The sequence below is a fragment of the Dermacentor albipictus genome, chromosome 8, assembly GCF_038994185.2.
Source record: "Dermacentor albipictus isolate Rhodes 1998 colony chromosome 8, USDA_Dalb.pri_finalv2, whole genome shotgun sequence".
Lineage (NCBI taxonomy): Eukaryota > Metazoa > Arthropoda > Arachnida > Ixodida > Ixodidae > Dermacentor > Dermacentor albipictus.
The window spans coordinates 72,264,373-72,282,375 of NC_091828.1; the positions used below are offsets into that span (position 1 = coordinate 72,264,373).

General features: G+C 48.3%; 1 protein-coding gene and 1 long non-coding RNA gene across 9 annotated transcripts in view; one reads left to right on the forward strand and one right to left on the reverse strand.

Annotated features, from left to right (window-relative positions):
• Positions 1-18,003, forward strand: part of LOC139048815 (uncharacterized) — a 171,001-nt gene that overhangs the window by 102,647 nt on the left and 50,351 nt on the right. The window lies entirely within an intron of this gene.
• The window catches only part of LOC135920801 (uncharacterized), a 183,680-nt gene that overhangs the window by 35,444 nt on the left and 130,233 nt on the right, over positions 1-18,003 (reverse strand). For 7 of the 8 annotated variants that reach the window (XR_010570318.1, XR_010570320.1, XR_010570319.1 and 4 more), the window contains one exon: positions 1,973-2,100. Coding sequence is in view for 1 of the 8 variants with exons in the window: in XM_065455067.1 (XP_065311139.1) it covers positions 1,973-2,100 (128 nt within the window). In the remaining 7 variants the exon portion in view is untranslated. Of the gene's footprint in view, positions 1-1,972; positions 2,101-12,805; positions 13,517-18,003 lie in introns of those variants that run through there. The other variant, XR_010570325.2, reaches the window with a different exon arrangement.

Consider the following 18,003-nt stretch of genomic DNA (forward strand, 5'->3'; position numbering starts at 1 on the left):
TACGATATACGCGGAAACAAGGATTTGCTGAGCCGCACTGGTGTCATGCACAGTCATTGCAAACAGGGACGCCATGGAGGCAGTGGAGGCAAGCAATGTATGATTCACCGCGATATCAAACATAATGGTGCCAATGGGATTTCCGTGAAAAGGATCTATAGCAATTTACGTATTTAACAATGGGCGGATGTTTTCAGGTCTTTAGCAATGTACCATTGCGAAGTGTTTGTTGACCTTTGCAGGTTTGCGCTTTCCACCGCCCGTCGTTCATTTCAGATACAATTTAAACCACGCTGCGATATCATGCAATAATGGCAGAGCGCTGCAAAACACACAAATTTACGAATATGAGCAGCGTCGCATGACAGTGACACCAGTTGGAATGAGCAGCCGGGCTTCCCAAACGGCTCTCGTTGTGCGTTCTGGTATCGAGTAATCTCCTGTCGTGACATTTCTCCCCTTTGCGCTTCTTGTGTGCGCGCCGTAGGAAATGAAGATTGGTCCATGTCATATTGGTGTGCCCATAACTGAAGGACACTAAACTCGAGTCCCGAGACCTAAATAAGCTTCGCATGGGCGTGGTATACTCGAAACGTTAATTCAAGCACCCCAGTTATGCATGAACTAACTCGACCCGAAGTACGCCCTTAACTGAACAAAATAGAAACCCTCTCAACGACAATGGCTGGCAATCATTAACGGTCCTGCATTTCTACTTCGGAAGCATGTTTTTATTTCTTTTGAGAGCGATTAAGTACGCACACGGACACCTTTAGCAGCATCGGTGTCGTTCATCCGACGTTCTTGCTCGGCGGCCACTCACAAAGATTGGCTGAACGACGGTTCACAGGCTTCCAACTTTCAGCGCCCGTGCAAGAACACTAATGGAAAGGACACACGCTTTCGTGAAACTGAATTCGGAGGCACGTGCATCGCTGAACGCCACCTGTTGGAGCCCTCAGAGGCACACTTGAAGTCGCAAGAGGTTTTGGGGCACCTACAGGTGTGGATGCTGTGGTGGAGTGCTCGGGAAGGACATCCCTCTACTTCTTATGGTGCGATATTCCCCTTTGGAGGCTGTTACAGACAGATAGCTCCGGCAGCGGGAAGACAAGTAGACAGCCGCCATCTATGCAAACAGTCGCGCCGCTGGAGGCAACACACATATGACGAATTAGCTTGTTTGTGTAGCTATCTATACTACCACTGCAGATGTGCTGCTTAAATGTTTTATTGTACCCGAAATTAAGCGATGAAACAACACAACCTAAATATGCCCACTTCAACAAATATACGCCTTCAATACCATCATTGTTTATAAAAGGAATAGTTTTTAGGGGCCTTTGGCTATCTCTTACATTAACAATCATACTGTATGGTTTCTGCACAACTTTTCAGCGTCTCGTGGTAAATATAGTGAAGTTGGATGGAGTTCAAATTACAGTGCTCAAAGCAACACTGCCCTATATGCGTGAGGAATTCTGTGCGATAACTCTCGTAATTTTCAAAATTATTTCGACTGTTTTACTCCGTAATGCACGAACGTATGTCTACAGTAAGGACGAATTAAGACAACTTTTTCCCCTTTATTTCACCCCATGGAGAGCACGTTCTTACAAAGAAAACGAATGGAATATTATTTCAGACTTAATTTAAACAGCAGAGTATTTGATTGCTTAGTAATAGAATTCGCTGAACTATCCACAATTGAAAGCTCTCTGCAGCTTGCCCATAACGCTTCTTTAGGTTCTGCTTTATGTTTCCTGTGTTTAACTGTATTTTGAATAGTATTAAAACAACGCAGCCAATACATTACTTTCAGCGTTGCGGGGTTGGAGTTCTTCACGGGGACAACAAAAGTTATTCTGCTGCGCACCTCAGCTCGTGTTCATGCGCGAAATCCTCCATGGTAGACTGCTTCATGCAGTGTACGCGGAACATTACGGAAAGGATAAATGCGAGCAATACTTACCGGCATTGTATCTTATGGGGCACTGAACAGTCTGTGTAGCCACAAACGCGATGTGCGCTACGAACAAAATTCCCACTGCTGGAATATTCATAACTTCTAGTATATGCGTCGCTATGACCCTCGGCAACCTGTAGGCGAAAAAAGCAATGGTTTTATATATTGAACAGCAAACATCTGCCATGAAATTACCACAAATATTACAATGCATTGATATTCTATTGCTTCTGGTTTATTCAACTTCGACAGGGACAATTCGTGCGTACATGAGAAACAATCTAGGAGAACTTCACAAGGCGCCTAAAACAGTAAAAGTGTGCACATTGTAACATGCTTACTTGGGAAACAAGCTAGAAGAGCACCCATTGAAGATATGTGCACATCATCCCCATCTTGCTTAGCAGGTGACTTTTGTTTGGGATCTACTAGGGAGATACCGCTATTCAAATACATGTGAAACGGAGAAAAACGGCTATCAGAGAACCGGCTGGAGCGCTTTTGTTGATATGTGTGGTATTTGCAAGACAAAATTACAATAACGCAGTTGTAATTTTAATTCAAAATCTCACAAATACTTTAAATAAGTTGCCAAAATGTAGATAGCTTAAAAACATCGAATCACAGAGGTTACAAGTTCATACCATTTACCCAAAATATATATATGACAGTTGAATAAGATGCATCTGCTATAGCATATAAAGTGGACAAGATTTATATGTATGTATGAGTCTAGTGCCGCTTATCACATACCTACGCTAATCCACTCACCAACCGAAAACGGTATTTAATTCTGAGTGACTGGTATATACCCATGTGCGTTACAGATTGTAACATATCCACCATTTACCTTTCTCCCTCTTGTAAATTCTGTGTCTCTCCCAAGGCAGACCTAAACCACATCATGTGGGGGTGCTCCAAGCACCCCTTTCCCCTTTCCTCAAGCAATTATATCTAGTGAGCAGCAGTGGGAGGCTGCCTTGCGCAGCTCCAGGCCCGATCTCCAGGAAGCCATCCTGGAGTGGGCTGAGAGGATAAAAGAGGCCTACTTAAAGTAGTTCCTCCCCCCACCCTCCATTCCATTGCCCCCTTCCCTTTAAAGAGAGATAAATAAAGTTTTTCTTCATCACGTGTATGTTACCATCAAGAGATGGTAACATATACGAGAACACAGGAAAATCTCTTTTAGGTGTTCGACATCACATCTACTCACCTATCCAACAGGAAGAAAACAAGGCCTTGTCAACAATCTGGAAATTTCTGACGAAGGCAAAGTCAAAGTATATTAAGGCTGTTTAAGGAGCACAACACTTCAAAAAAAAACAGTATCTCTCGACGAGATACTCTGAGGGAAAAAAAGAGCCATCTTCTTGCCCCAACATGATCTTCAAATCGAACTGAAGGCCATTTTTCAGACGTGGACCTGGGAAGCACCATGGCACGCTCCGGCTCTTGACCACCAGGGGAAAACTCCCGCTGATCTTGCTGTGACGGACGGCTATACTCTGCAGGCTCAGAATCAGCAGCAGAGAGTTGCAAAGCATTCACTGATCGCCTGTTTTATGAGGAAAACCGACCAGCGCACTATTCATGTTATTATCGTCAGATGCGAACCAAATGTAGTAGTGCCGTTTTTTCGCTCTCACGGAATGTCCCACTTGAAATTTAGACGCTTTGGGAACCCTATGGTTGTCGGCATATGACTTCCGCTTTTCCTAGTTCTCTTGTACACTACTCCTGAGCCTCTGTATTCCTTTTATAAGAAGATCCCTGTACAAGTAAACTGTTGGCAGACCGATGACATAAAGTGTTGTGCTCATATGCCGGCCATGAAGTAGTACAGCGTGCGACAACCGAGCTATGCTATGAAGTGTGGAACTGTAGATGTTTAGATGCTCCACCATAGCATCCTTCACTGGATGCTGTCGCAGCAGTGCCAGCTGGATGTAAGTCTTTAGCACATGGTTAAATCTATCCACTACAGGAAAACAGCCCTGAAAGAATTCGCTTCATGCTTCTGGTTTCCAGAAACGTTTTAACCTTCTGTGGTGCGCACTGTCCACGATCGTCCAACACCGACTCTGTTGGGCAGCCTTCTTATGAAAGAACGCCAAGGAGAAAATCGATGACCGTTTTCGGTGTAACATCACCGCAGAATGCCACTTCTGGTCATTTCGACAAACTGTCTACCACGATGATTGCATACTTTCACTCGGTTCCTGCCTGTTCAAATGATCTACGACAGTCTCATTCTTGGATTACGGTGCGTCAAGGAGCTAAATAGGTTGGCACGATGTTGCCAACAACTTGCTTCCCTTGTCGGCCTACTGGCAAACTCCACAGTGTTGGACCTTGCTTTCTACTTGTTTGTGGAGTCCCGGACACAGCACTTCCCTCAGATGCGTTACTACGAGTCTACAATCTCTGAGCGAGTTCTCCACCACAAGTTCCGAGGCGAGAAAATTCACTTCGAACGGCAGTCCACGCTCCAAAACCGGTCCAGGCACGCGAGACATCCCTTACCTTGTCATCTGAGCTTCGGTGGTACTGCGCTCTGAAGTTTTGCACTAGAGGCCGGCTGTCCACCTTGAAATAAGGAGCGGGCGGTGTCTGGTAATGACCAAGGAAAGCAATGCCACTAGAGTCCGGTAACCATTTGCATTGTGAACGGTAGTTCTCAATAGTTCCCATGCCATTTTTTTGCATGCTAAAAGGGCTGCCACCACATTCCACTGGCAGGACAGGAGGAAGCACGATACATTCGTATCCGTGGCCGTTCTAATCACTGCCGTTCTAGAACAACATGTTGGGGTACTGGCGTAAGCTATTATCGAACGCTTGTCGTCTTTTCAGTGTAGAAATGGCCCGAGCATATGCACTCAAACCATTTCGAAACGAGATGATGGTAGAGTTACGTGGTAAACTAGTCCAACCGGAGCAATCGTAGGGCACCTAAAATACTGGCGCTCGTCGCAGCTGCTCACATACTTTTCTGTATTCTGTCACATCCTAGGCCAGTAGTATTGGCCCCGTCTATTGCTGGGGTATGTTCTAGTGAAATTCATGTGCCAAGCGGTTGCGTGATCATGCATAGCATGCAACACGTGAGGTATCAAGTTCGTCGAGACGGCGAGGAGGAGGCGGGCGCAATCAATGGCGTAATTGCTTTTGTCGAACAGGTCATTTTCAATGACAAGGCCATTCTTAACTGTGGGCTGCGCAAGTGAGGCGGAGGGCATTCAGGCTGCCGTGGTTCCGCTGCTCATCCTGTAAGATGGCCAGGTCAAGACAAGGAATGTCCTTGGCGGTGGTCTGGAAGGCACCAAAACTGTCGGTTTCTTATGCACCTTTATAACCTGTATCCTTTAACCTTTTAACCTTTATCAGCATGACACCGGTAACCTTTATAACGGGCTAAAAATTAAAATTCCTGCCAATGTAGTGGCCGTACACCATACAGCAAGACGGCCAGATAGGTCGCCGAGACAAACCAACCAACATAGTAAGTGATGATCAACAACGATCGCAACTCGGTGGCCCAGGAGATAGGGAAGATAATATGGAACGACAGCGAGACATTCTTGTTCAGTGACGCTGTAATTCTGTTCCGACTAGCTTTATGAACGTCTCACTTAGGCAATCGCGTGTTCGGCGTGACCAAGACGTTGGTTGAGGATGGTACGAGGGCGATTCTGCTAGCGTCGTTGTGTAACTTTGTTGTGACTGAGTATGTGTCCGAAAAGGTGCAGGAACTTCAGCTGACGAAAGGGGGATTGCAATTCACTGTCCAGGTGAAAGGCATATTTGTTCGCAGCGATGAAATCAGTCAGTAGGCAGTAATCGACAAAGTTGGGCAGGAACCCTACTAGCAAAACCCAAGAAACTTCTAAGCTCGCGTTCCGACTGCGGCTGTTTAAAGGCGCTATCTTCAACAACCGTTTGTGCGTCTGGTCACACACCATGCTTATCCACTAGCTGCCCAGGCACTAGCGTCTCTCGCCGGCTATAGGGACATTGATTTTACTTCGGGGTAAGGGGGTCTTGTTCAAAGTACGTCAAAACGGTGTCATGTCAATAAACGTGTTCTGCAAATGAGCGACAGAAGACAACTTCTTCAGGATAACATAAACATTTTTCTCATTTTAGGCTGCGCAATAACTTCTCGATAAAGGTCTCAAATGTCATAGCAAATCACACAACCGAAGGGACGTGACGCTAAAGTCTAACAAGCCACCTGCTGTAACAAAAGCGTACTTCTGTTTCTCGACTGAATGTGGACTATTTGTCGACTGCCGGTATCTGCAAGTACAGATCCACGATTGAAAACTAGAATAGCCAATGGAGGCAGTCGATAACGTCATCCATCCAAGGAATTGGATACACAACCTTATGAGCTACAGAGTGGGAACGCACGTAGAGTACGCAAGACCTCCAGCACACGTCTTTCTTCTTCACGAAGTCTCCGGCGCCGCCGACGGACGACGGTAATCTTGCATGACGCCTTTGGCTAGCTTGTTGCCGACCTATTGAACGACGATCCTGCTTCCGATACGGACACATGGTAATGCTTATGTTTTACGGGGTACGCAGATCCTGTTTCGATGATGTGGAGAGCCCGCATAGTTGAAACGCGGACTTTATCAGTGTCTTGGGAGAAAACGTACAATGAAGCACGTTTTTTAAGGACGCTGACCAGGACTTAACGCTCCTCTGAAGGTAGTGACTTGTTGATCATTTTTTAGGAACAGTAATGCGTTTCTAAGGACACCGGGGCTAAACTCCCACGAAGTGTCATCTGTTATATCGTCTGTGTTAGGGTTAGCATCCGCGCCAAAAGAGACAAGCTACATGTCACTGGGTATCATAGCAGACTGGAAAGATAAATTACACACGCACAATGTAATTTTCCGCAGCCCCTGGAAAGCTTCATCGAGGTACGAGCACACTTTTTCATAACGCTCGAAGGCAGAGGCTGAACGACAGACTCAAAAGTGTCGGCGGGAGTACCACAAGCAGCAACTCGAACTCCAAATAAGCAATGTGCCACCTTCTGTGACGGTGAGAATGTGAGCATGTAGCAGGTTGAGCGGCAAGACGACAGAGGAAAACGTTGCTTGCACCGCAGAGAACCATCACACACATACTCTTGTAGGAAATCGCGGCCAATAAGTAATCGTGCGTGGCTTTAGCGGGTACTGCACAATCGGATTCATCGACTTTATCGGAGAAAGAAACGTTTGCTGAAGACATAACAATATACGGCTGAAATGTCGGTAGACGCACAGAGAGTTGGTGTGTGGCTAACACGCAGTGTGGTAGGCACTACAACGCTCCCCCGAAAACATGAAATTTATTAGCGTTATCTCAGCGAAACATATTCGGCCTACTCTGGTTTTGAAATTCCGCATGATAGCAGAGATATTCGATCTTCTGTCCACTAGGGCCAACGTAACAACACTTCACACAAAAACACGCATCTGCACATGATACATAGAGAACGGCGGAGGCATAGGGACCTGTAGATGAATATTACTGCCGACTTCACCTCCATGGTCTGTGCAGCCCAGTTTACCGGCAATGGTGACATGAGGCGACCGCATCAAGACAGATGCCTACGCTGGTGTGAAGGCGGTGGCGTCAAACAGGGGACAGAAGCTCGTGAGTAGCTAAGAAAATTCACCTGGGGGGTCCGTTATGGTTTCGGAATGAAACAACCAGTGTCTCCCGCCACCATGCCGATTGCTATGACGATAAAATGTTACGTGGTCGTTCACAAGACGTTGGTGACGCCTGACGGCAATGAGGACGAAATTGGGCATCGTGGCCGTGAAAGCCGCATTCGAAGCAAATGGCGGCTCGCGTGAAGCACTAAAACTTTCAGCAGAAATATATTAACTGGCACCACATTCCTGTTTTGGAAAAACCGCTGGTTATCTGCGTGAAAAGCCACCTTATATATAGTAACCGGAATAGTAGGTATAGTAGGGGTTGGCCCTCTTTTATGAGGAGCGAAGTTGCAGACGGTGGTGGACCTATCAACGAAGTCTCAGGAAGAAAAATTGTGCGGATTTCGCGCAGTGTTGGAATCGATGTTATGCGAAGCATTTTGCTGGTAGGGGCATCTGAAGCTTTGTGTGGGGTTCTGCAAAGCAATAGGAGGGGTACGAACGTCTTTGTGCAAATTGTGTAGTTGTGGGTGTGGGTAGCGAGTGTACTTGTCTCTGACGCCACCAACACGACGACGACACTGCCAAACGCGACTATATGGCGGCAGCGGTATTGTTATAAGCAGGCCGTTAGTTTATAGCTTTTGACATGTACATTGTAGGGTTCCACAAAGGTAGTGGACGAGCATAATAACGCGGAAAAACATGGCTTGTGAGGACATCAGCGACCACCTGTTATATACAGGCGTACGTACCAATGGATCTGGCATTTCACTTACTTTGCATATCTCCTTTACTTTAGTTATCCAGGGAAAACACGGGGAATGCGCGAGATGAAAATTACAAGAGTATGAACAAGAAGACAACCAGGTGAAAGCAGGAGCCGACGTTTCGACAAGTGCACTTGTATTTTTCAAGGGTGTCATATGTCGCCTTGAAAACGACAAGTCCACTTGTCAGAACGTTGGCTCCTGCTGTTGCCTTGTTATCGTTTTGCTCGTCACTTTAGTAAAGGCAGAGACGATTAAATCACAGTGAATTTTTCAAGCTAATCTACAATTTTTCATGTCTAATAAGTATCGAGTTCTGAGCAGCGAGCAACGCAGCCTGCCTCGGAGGGCCGAAGCGGCCGCACGACCTCGGCGCCGCTTAGCACTAGGACGGGCAACCGACAGCCCCGTCGGTAGGGCAAGCGCAGCGTAAATGCTAACGCAGGTGATTTCATATCACATGTAGGTGCTTGTGATATTCAGATGGGTTCTCTTGATTTTCGCGTAGGCACTGCAAACACTTGTTTTCTGTACTTCACGAATTTTCATTCATTGCTAAAACTGACCACTATCCTCTCAGGGGAACTGACAGGTGGGATAGCATTCGATGACCCCTCACCACAATATGCGGGCACCAGAGTTCATTTGAGGAATTTCTAAAACGCGCGACGGTTTAGTGCAAGGCGAACTAATAATTCTGTAATAAATCAGTAGCTGAAGGAAGTGAGGTATCCTTGAAAATATGTGCTGTAATAAAGAAAGCAGTATTTTTCCCCATTTACCACATAGGAAAACCTGAACAAAGCTGCGGGACTACATTCAGAAGTGGCACAACAGGCGCGCTTTAGTTACGTAGCCGTCGCTTCATAGGATGGAAATGTTGTCCGCAGGCACAGACGTTGAATCGCCTTCGAACTATTTTCTAATGATGACACCTTTTCTCTCCATCTCTCGACTTTAGTAGTTCTCGCAATGCAGACAAGGCAGCTTTCGTCGAGGGACCCTGAAACTGTTTGATGTCTTTCTACAAACGCACTGAGTCGCTAGAATAGGTCCCTGTGATGATCAAGTAACACATTCAAGCGTTCGCGTGAAGCGTGTAATTTATTATAAAGTTTTAAAATGTTTATCACTAACAATCGCAGTGGCGCCACTCCCCTGAGTTGCATCCCCCCACCCCTTTACAATCTATGTATCTGGCATACGTGACGACAATTGTGTGAGCTATCCGAAGCTAGCCAGGCAGCGTCAATAATAATCTTTCTAACTTTGTGGTGAACTAATTTTCGGAATAGCTGGAACGCTGGTTCATTAGTGTCTCTGAAAATTGTGAGGGCACCTAAGCACCTGTTATGATTTTTGAATGCGAAGGCGTTAATTTCCAATTGAGCGCCGCTGAGTGGTCCTTGGAGTTTTGCGCTGCGAGTAATGGTTTCGAGTTTTGCGATGAACTTCGTGCCGGTTATCTTTTGATAGTTTCTACATTACCATGTTAGCTGTAGACCTGAATCATGTAAACAATACTGCAGAGAAATCAAGTGCATTTATTTATTATTTATTCATTTATTTTTTATTTCCTATGTACGCGGCGCAAGTGGCAAAACACAGAGGAAGCAGCAGCGGCCGCCAAGCCAAGCCCGGCAGGCGCGCGTGGCAGCTAACCCAGCAGTGGGGGAAACGAAGAGAGATGGAGACCGCGCGCCGGCTTCCTATAGACCTCTTCTCTCACAATAGAGTGTTTTAGTTGAGCGTGTTTACGCTCCGCTAAGCAGTTAAGCGGAGTGGTAGCGCGAATGCGCGTGCGCCGTCCGCTTAGCAGCAAGCGGGCTAGCGGAGCGAGGGACACGGTCCGCTGAGAAGCTGCCTGAGCGAAGCGTGCTGCGCGGCGCTTTCGCTAGAGTTGGCGCCAGAAAGGATTGGATTGGATGCAGAAAGCAAGCGACTGGCTATCAGGTGGCGTTCCCCAAGACGGTACTTCATATTCCATTAGGTAAAATGGACCGGTAACGCATTAAAAGCGCACGTCTAGATACTTCATGGAGAAATAAGTTATATATACACACATATACGTTTTACGGTATAAAACTGATCAATGGGTGTTTTTATTTTCTTTCATTACCCTGAATTTGGCCAGAGGACGCTGCAACTACGAAAGGTCCGCTCCGCTACCCTAAACGTATAACTATAGCGTGGAAATCGCCCGCCGATCCGCTTTGGCTTAGCGGGGCCACTAGCAGCAGAGCGTACCGTAAATACCTTCAACTAAAGCACTCTAAAAGTTTGTGCGTAATCGTGGCAGCAGGCAGACCGCTTCTCCCGCTATGCTCCGTCTAGGCGATCTCGTGACGTGGCGTCGCAGCCAATGGGACTTCAGGTGCCGCTCGCAGCACCGGATGCCGGGTTTTTCGCTCAATAGGTCATTTGATGCTTTTTACAGCGAGGCTGTTAAGGGCTAGTTCACCCTGGATCGTGTCCGTGTGGCCACACAAAACTCAAGCCTTCTCCTCCAGAATCCTCCTCAGACACCACCTGAGTTTGTTGTGCCGCAGGTGGTATGATATAGCCATATTAGCTCCGGCAACCTTGTGGGTCGACGTAAGCTCCACCCTTTTGCCCTCTGAGAGGCAGCGCCTACTGAAACTCATACAGTAGTTTGATGATTGCTCTTCGTTCAGGTCCAAGGTAAAGCAAACAAGGAAGAAGCATCAGATAACTATGGAAGATCCCACGAGACCAATTGTACAGAACCCCTACCTTGTGGCCCGGAAGGAAGGTGAAGAAATAGAAAAGCATGTGAGGAATACACTCTAGGATGATGTGATACAGTCTTCGATGAGTCCTTGGGCATTCGCTGGGGTGTTGGTCAAGAAAGAAGACGGCAGCTTCCACTCCTATATTGATTACCGCCGGTTAAATCAGATAACAAAGACAGATGTCTACTGCTTACCACGCATAGACGATTCACGGCGCACGTTATTCTTCCTCGCAGTGCGTCTTGGTTATTGGCTGATAGAAGTCGATGAGAGAGATCGTGAGAAAACCACATTCCTCACACCGACGGTCTTTATAAACTTAAGGTGCTCCATTTTGGTTTGCGTTTAGCGCCAGCCACTTTTAAGGGTCTAATGAACACTGTACGTTAATGCATCAAGTGGCGAACGTGCTTGGTGTAGATAGATGACGTGATCGTGTTTCGAACTATATTTGAGGATTACCTAAAGCGGCTACTGGCTGTTCTTCAAGCCATATGCCCATCTGGCCACACGTTAAGCCCATCAAAAGGTCATTTTGACTTTCACAAAATTGAACTTCTATGCCACGTACTAGAGGTGTTCGTTCTGACGCAAAGAAAATAGATGTTGTTGCGAAGTTCCCCACTTCGCCTGACACAAAGCCAATGACATACTTCTTGGACTTCCGTGGCTCTTACTGACGTTTAATTGCGGACTTTTGTAATGTTGCCTTCGTGCAAGTGGCACTTAGCGAGTTACGTAGTCGTCTGCAAATGCCCTAAGTCCTTGCACACTTTGTTCAGGACACCCCGACAGCACTTCCTACCGAGGCGAGCCATGTACGTTTTGGTGCCAAGCTCGTAGTGTCAAGACGGCTCAAAAAGAAGTGGTAGCCTCCGCGAGCAACACCTTCGCGCACTGATGACTACTACACTACGGAAAAGGAATGCCGCACCATGGTGTGGGCTGTTATCGAATTTCGTCCTCACTTGTACCGCTGTTCATTCACTGTCGTCAGCGACAAGCATCGTCTCTGTTTACTGACTAGCTTAAGAGACCCATCTGGCCGATTGGCGCGTTCGAGTCTCAGGCTTCAGGAGTTCAACATGATCGTCGTATACAAGTCAGAAAAAAGAAACACTGATGCCGACTGCCCCTCTATATAATCAATCGTTCCCTCTGTCACCAAAGATAAGGACACGGACATTGCATTGTTAGGACTTGTCGATACAATTACAATTTCATGACAGCGGCGCGACGACCTATAACTGCTTCCACTTATTGACTTCTTGAAAGGCCAAGCGAAAGACGTGCCCCAAGTGTTTACGAGAAAACTGATGTCTTTTTGTTTGACGGACAATGTTTCCCATACAACTTTTCTACGACGCGCAGCACCTAATTACTGCTGGTGTCTGCTTTGCTTGCAGAAATAAAACGTGAGAACGCCATGCTCAAGAGCCTTGTACAACAGCTAGCCCAAGAGGTACGCGAACTGAGAAACGTCGCGCCTCCCGCGCAAATCCCCATACCCACTCCCGTCAGTACTCCTGCTCCGAGCAACAATGGCGAGGAACCGGACAACGCAACCCCACCCGCGAAAAAGCGAGCCGTACAAAGCCAAGACACCAGCCGCGCCGAACAGGCTAGATCGGAAATAAAAGCCATGCTTACCGAACTACAAAGTGCAATCGGCACTCTGTCTTCCGCCATATCCGGCCTCACAACCAGGGTGGTCAAGCTCGAAGAATGTGCGATGTGGGCACCGTCTCTGTCGCAATCACCACAGCCAAACATGGGAACTCATAATATAAATCCCGTAATCTCAGATGTTCCCATGGTGGCACCGCCCCCCGTGCACCGCTCCAGTTTTTCAACAGCTTCTTCTTCAAGACTCCAGGATGGCCAGACACGATAAAGAGTTATTGGTCTGGCAGTGGAACTGCAGAGGTATAGCCGGGAAAAAACCTGTCCTACAACAATACGTAAGAAACATCCAACCCAAACCCGATGTGATAATGCTTCAAGAAACCGTGGGCGCGTCGGCCAACATCCCGGGCTACCACGCCCTCGTCCCTAAATTCCAAAACGATAGGGGCATTGCCACACTAATCAGAAAGGGTCTAGTACCCATTGAACATGAGATTACAGGCCCGCAGGCCGAGCATATAATGATAGAAATTATTCCTAACAGAACGCAAAAGAATAGCATCTTCATATTGAACATATACAGTAGCCCATCCAAAAGACGGCAGCGTTTTCTCTCCCTGCTCAAAAAGGCAGCCGAGCTCGCCGGCCTGAACCCGCTAATAGTGGGTGGGGATTTCAACGCGCCGTGCCATGCCTGGGGATACGGCCACACCACAACCAAGGGCAAACAGTTATGGCAGGACTCGCAAGACTTGGGATACACGATCATCACGGATTCCAGCGCCCCAACGCGTATGGGTGATTAGGTTGCAAGAGATACCACACCGGACTTAACAATGGTCAAAAACATCGAGAGGGCTACCTGGAGAAACACCCTAGAAGACCTAGGTAGCGACCACATGATCATCGAGATCACGATCCCCCGAGCGGGAACCACCCTCCCAGTCAAAAGCTTCAAATGGACAGACTGGGACAAGTTTCGCAAGCACCGGGATATCCGGCAAGACGACGAGCCAATCGGTGACATTGACAGATGGATCGCAGACTTGACCAGGGATGTCGGGGAGGCCACGCAAACCATCACTCCCGATTTCCTGACGGAGAAGATGGACAGTCGCCTCGCCCACCTCTGGGAAGCCAAGAAATCCATAAAAACCCGATGGCAAGGCCAGCGGTTCAATCGAAAGCTGAGAAAAAAGATAGCCGACTTAAACAAACAAATCGAAGAGCACTGCAACACCTTGAGCAAGCAACAGTGGGACGAAGTCTGCAATGCCGCGGATGGCCAACTCCACAACGGAAATACGTGGCGACTGCTGAGGCACCTACTGGGCGAAACCCAGTGCAAATCCAAGCAAAGAGCCGACATGCAGAGACTTCTGCACAAAGAAAAAGGGGCGGCGAGCGAGAAGCAAATCGTCATGAAACTCTGCGACAAATACCTCCCGCAACGACCGACGGTCGAGCACGGCCGGTACACTGGCAGTCCTTGTCCCAAGTTAGATGAAGACTTCAGTGAGGCGGAAATCAGAACGGCACTCCAAGGACTCAACAGCAAGTCAGCCCCAGGACCGGACAGGGTTAACAACAAAACGCTCAAAAACCTGGACGACAAATCTGTTACCAAACTCACGGGCTATATGAACAAGTGCTGGAGAGAAGGCCGCATCCCGGAGCAGTGGAAGAGGTCCAAGGCTATCCTCATACCCAAGCACGGAAAGCCGTTGCGTTTGGAGAACCTACGCCCAATCTCTCTCACGTCGTGCGTGGGTAAGGTCTTGGAACACGCCTTCCTGAACCGTATCAACAGCCATCTAGAAGAGACGGAAGCCTACCCCCACACCATGATAGGCTTCCGATCCCGCCTGTCCACGCAGGACGTCATGTTACACCTAAAGAACCAGATCCTCGACGACAACACAAGAAACACCAGAGCCATCCTAGGACTAGACCTGGAGAAAGCATTCGACAACGTCGCTCACGAGTCGATCCTTAAACAAGTGTCTAATCTGAACCTGGGGGAAAGGTCCTACAACTACGTGAGGGACTTTCTGAACGATCGCAAAGCCACCCTCGCGGTTGGCGACCTCGAGTCCGAAGAACGAGCCCAGGGAAGTGCAGGTACCCCCCAGGGCTCAGTTATATCTCCGCTCCTTTTCAACTTAGTCATGCTGGGTCTCCCCAGCAAACTACGCGAAATCGAAGGAATCCACCACGCTATATATGCAGACGATATAACGATATGGGCAGACCGCGGCAGTGATGGGCAAATTGAACACGCACTACAAACGGCCATTAACAAAGTGGAAGAGTACCTCCAAGGAACGGGCCTCAAATGCTCCCCGAGCAAGTCCGAACTACTCCTTTACCGGCCCACGCGCAGAGGCATGCCACCAAAGAGCTACACAGGACCCCGGGAGTACGAGGAAATCCGCCTGTACACCCAAGACGGAAACGCAATCCCCAAAGTGAACAAGATCAAAATCCTCGGAATGATCATTGAGGCCAACGGAGCTAACGGCGAAACCGTGAGGAAGATCGCAGGCAAAGTCATCAGCGCCACGAGACTCATAAAGAGAATAACCAATAGACACGCGGGCATGAAGGAAGACAACGTCATTCGGCTGATCCACTCATTCGTTGTCAGCCACATCGCCTATGTAGCCGCCTACCACAACTGGTACGTCGCGGAAAAGAACAAGATTAACACGCTCATAAGGAAAACGTACAAGATAGCCCTGGGCCTACCGGAATCGACGAGCACCGAGCTCCTGACTCAGCTGGGCATATACAACACCATAGAAGAAATAGCCGAAGCACAACGCATCTCGCAGCTCGAACGCCTGTCGACCACCACGACGGGAAGACACATTATGAACACGCTCGGCATAACGTACCACAACCAGCACGGCCAGAAAATGCAAATCCCCAACAAAATCAGAGAGACCATTACGGTGGCAACCATCCCAAGAAACGTGCACCCCGATTACAACCGAGGTAGACGAAAGGCAAGAGCCGAGGCTCTGCTCCGTTCATTCGGCAGGGACAGAAACGCGCGCTTTGTTGACGCAGCCGAATATGCGAACGGCCAAACATACGCCGCCGTAGTCATAGACGCAGAATCAAAAATCAGAACCACATGTAGTGTATACACCAAACACTCAGAAATAGCGGAGGAAGTAGCGATTGCGCTAGCCCTCACAGAACAGGAATGCGAAGTCGTACTAAGTGACTCACAAACGGCAGTAAAGAATTATGCCAAAGGTCGAATTTCCAAGGAAGCCATGTCCATTCTGGCCAAAGCGGGCAGATCCAAAACCGCGAGCTCGAGGATCATATGGTTCCCCGCGCACGTCACCACGGAAGGTGACGCGCTCCCGAACCTAAACGAGACGGCGCACCGGACGGCGCGAGACATGACCCGCCGCGCCGAACAGGGCAACGCCTCTCGTACGATAGCGAACGCTTCTCGAGCAGAACGGGACAGGCTCACAAGATACAACGACATCACCAGTGCATATTTGAACGCCAGAAGGATATACCCCCCGCCGAGTCCCAAATTGAACAGGAGGCAGGCCGTCGCCTGGCGACAACTCCAGACAAACACGTTCCCTAATCCATTCCGTCTCAAACGCATCTTCCCAGATAAGCATCAGGACGACACGTGCAAATTGTGCCAGGAAGGACCAGCAACACTCAAACACATGCTGTGGGAGTGCAATGTAGTTATAGGAGGGATGGCAGTTACTCCGGAGACCCTGTCGTCGAGGTGGGCCGCCGCTCTGCGCAGCTCAGACCTCGGAATACAGACGTGGGCAGTCCAGCAAGCCCGTGAGGCGGCGTTGAGGCAGGGCCTTGACGTTCCTCCATGGGAGACCTGAGCCCGGGTCGCGTTAAACCTTGCCGGACGTACAAGAAAGTTGTATCCATCCATCCATCCATCCATCCATCTGCTTTGCTTCGCTTCGCAACAAGATTTTGACAGCTAGTCATGATAGGGAAATCTGAGTTAATCTAGCCTACTCATGGATATTGCCCCGGCGGTGACGCAAGTATTACTGGCCGAACTCCAAGCCACTGTTAAGCATCGCGTACGCCCTTGTACTAACTGCAAAAGACGCCAACAGCTACCGTACAAGTGAGTTGGTCTCCTGCATTCCGTTGAGGTATCGGGAGCGCCATTCACCGAAATTGACCTGGATCTTCGTTGACCATTTCCAGGTTCTACTGCACGGAACACGTGGACTATTGTCGCTCCCGATTACTTCCCATGGCATTCGGAGATTTAAGCTACCCAGCGGGGAACAGTAGTTGAAGCAGCTCCATTTTTTGTCAAAAATGTCGTCCTTGCGTGGTGCCGCAACCGTAGTAATTACAGACAGGGGCACTGTGTTCATGGCCTAACTTCTGGGTGCAGTAATCATACTCAGCGGCGTAGCCCACCAGAAAGCGACAACCCATAATCCTCAGACGAATGGACTAATGGACTGCTTTATAGACATTTATAGACATAATATACGTGTACGTCGACGCGGAACATGAGAACTGGGGCAAGATATTGTCGTATGTAACCTTGTCATGTAACACTGGTCGGTAAAAAACGACTCGTATGACACGATTTAGCTTCATACACGATCGCGAAGGCACGACAACGTTGGAAGCAGTGCTGCCGCACGGGTGTGGCAGCGTCGATGCAGACGCTGAAGGATTCACTCAACGTTTTGGAGAAGTCAAAAAGCTTGCACGTCTACGCCTCCGCCACTAGAAAGACAAGGATGTAACGCGGTACAATCCCCAGCACAAATTCCTCGCCTATACGCCCTAGCGAGAGAGTGTGGATTTGGCTACCTATAAGCGTTACGAGGCTTTCCGAAAACTGCTAAGGTCATATTTTGGGTTACACATATGGATCCGACGCATAAACGACGTGAACTACGAGGTAATTCTAGATGGTAAAACTCGTTTGATGTGCCGGAAGCACACACCCAAAGTACTGCATGTATTGCGCATGAAGCCGTACCTATCCAAATAATTTACGTTTTATTAGTTTGTGCATGCCCACGCTTAACTTGGCTACGGAGACATTCTTCCTCTGATAGGGAGATAAAGGCCACGTCTGCAGTACTGCAAGGACAATCACGAGAATATGATGTGCCGGTATATAAATAGAGCATAGAGAAGAAGTGACGAGTGCACGGCAATAGAAAGACCTTTTTGTCATT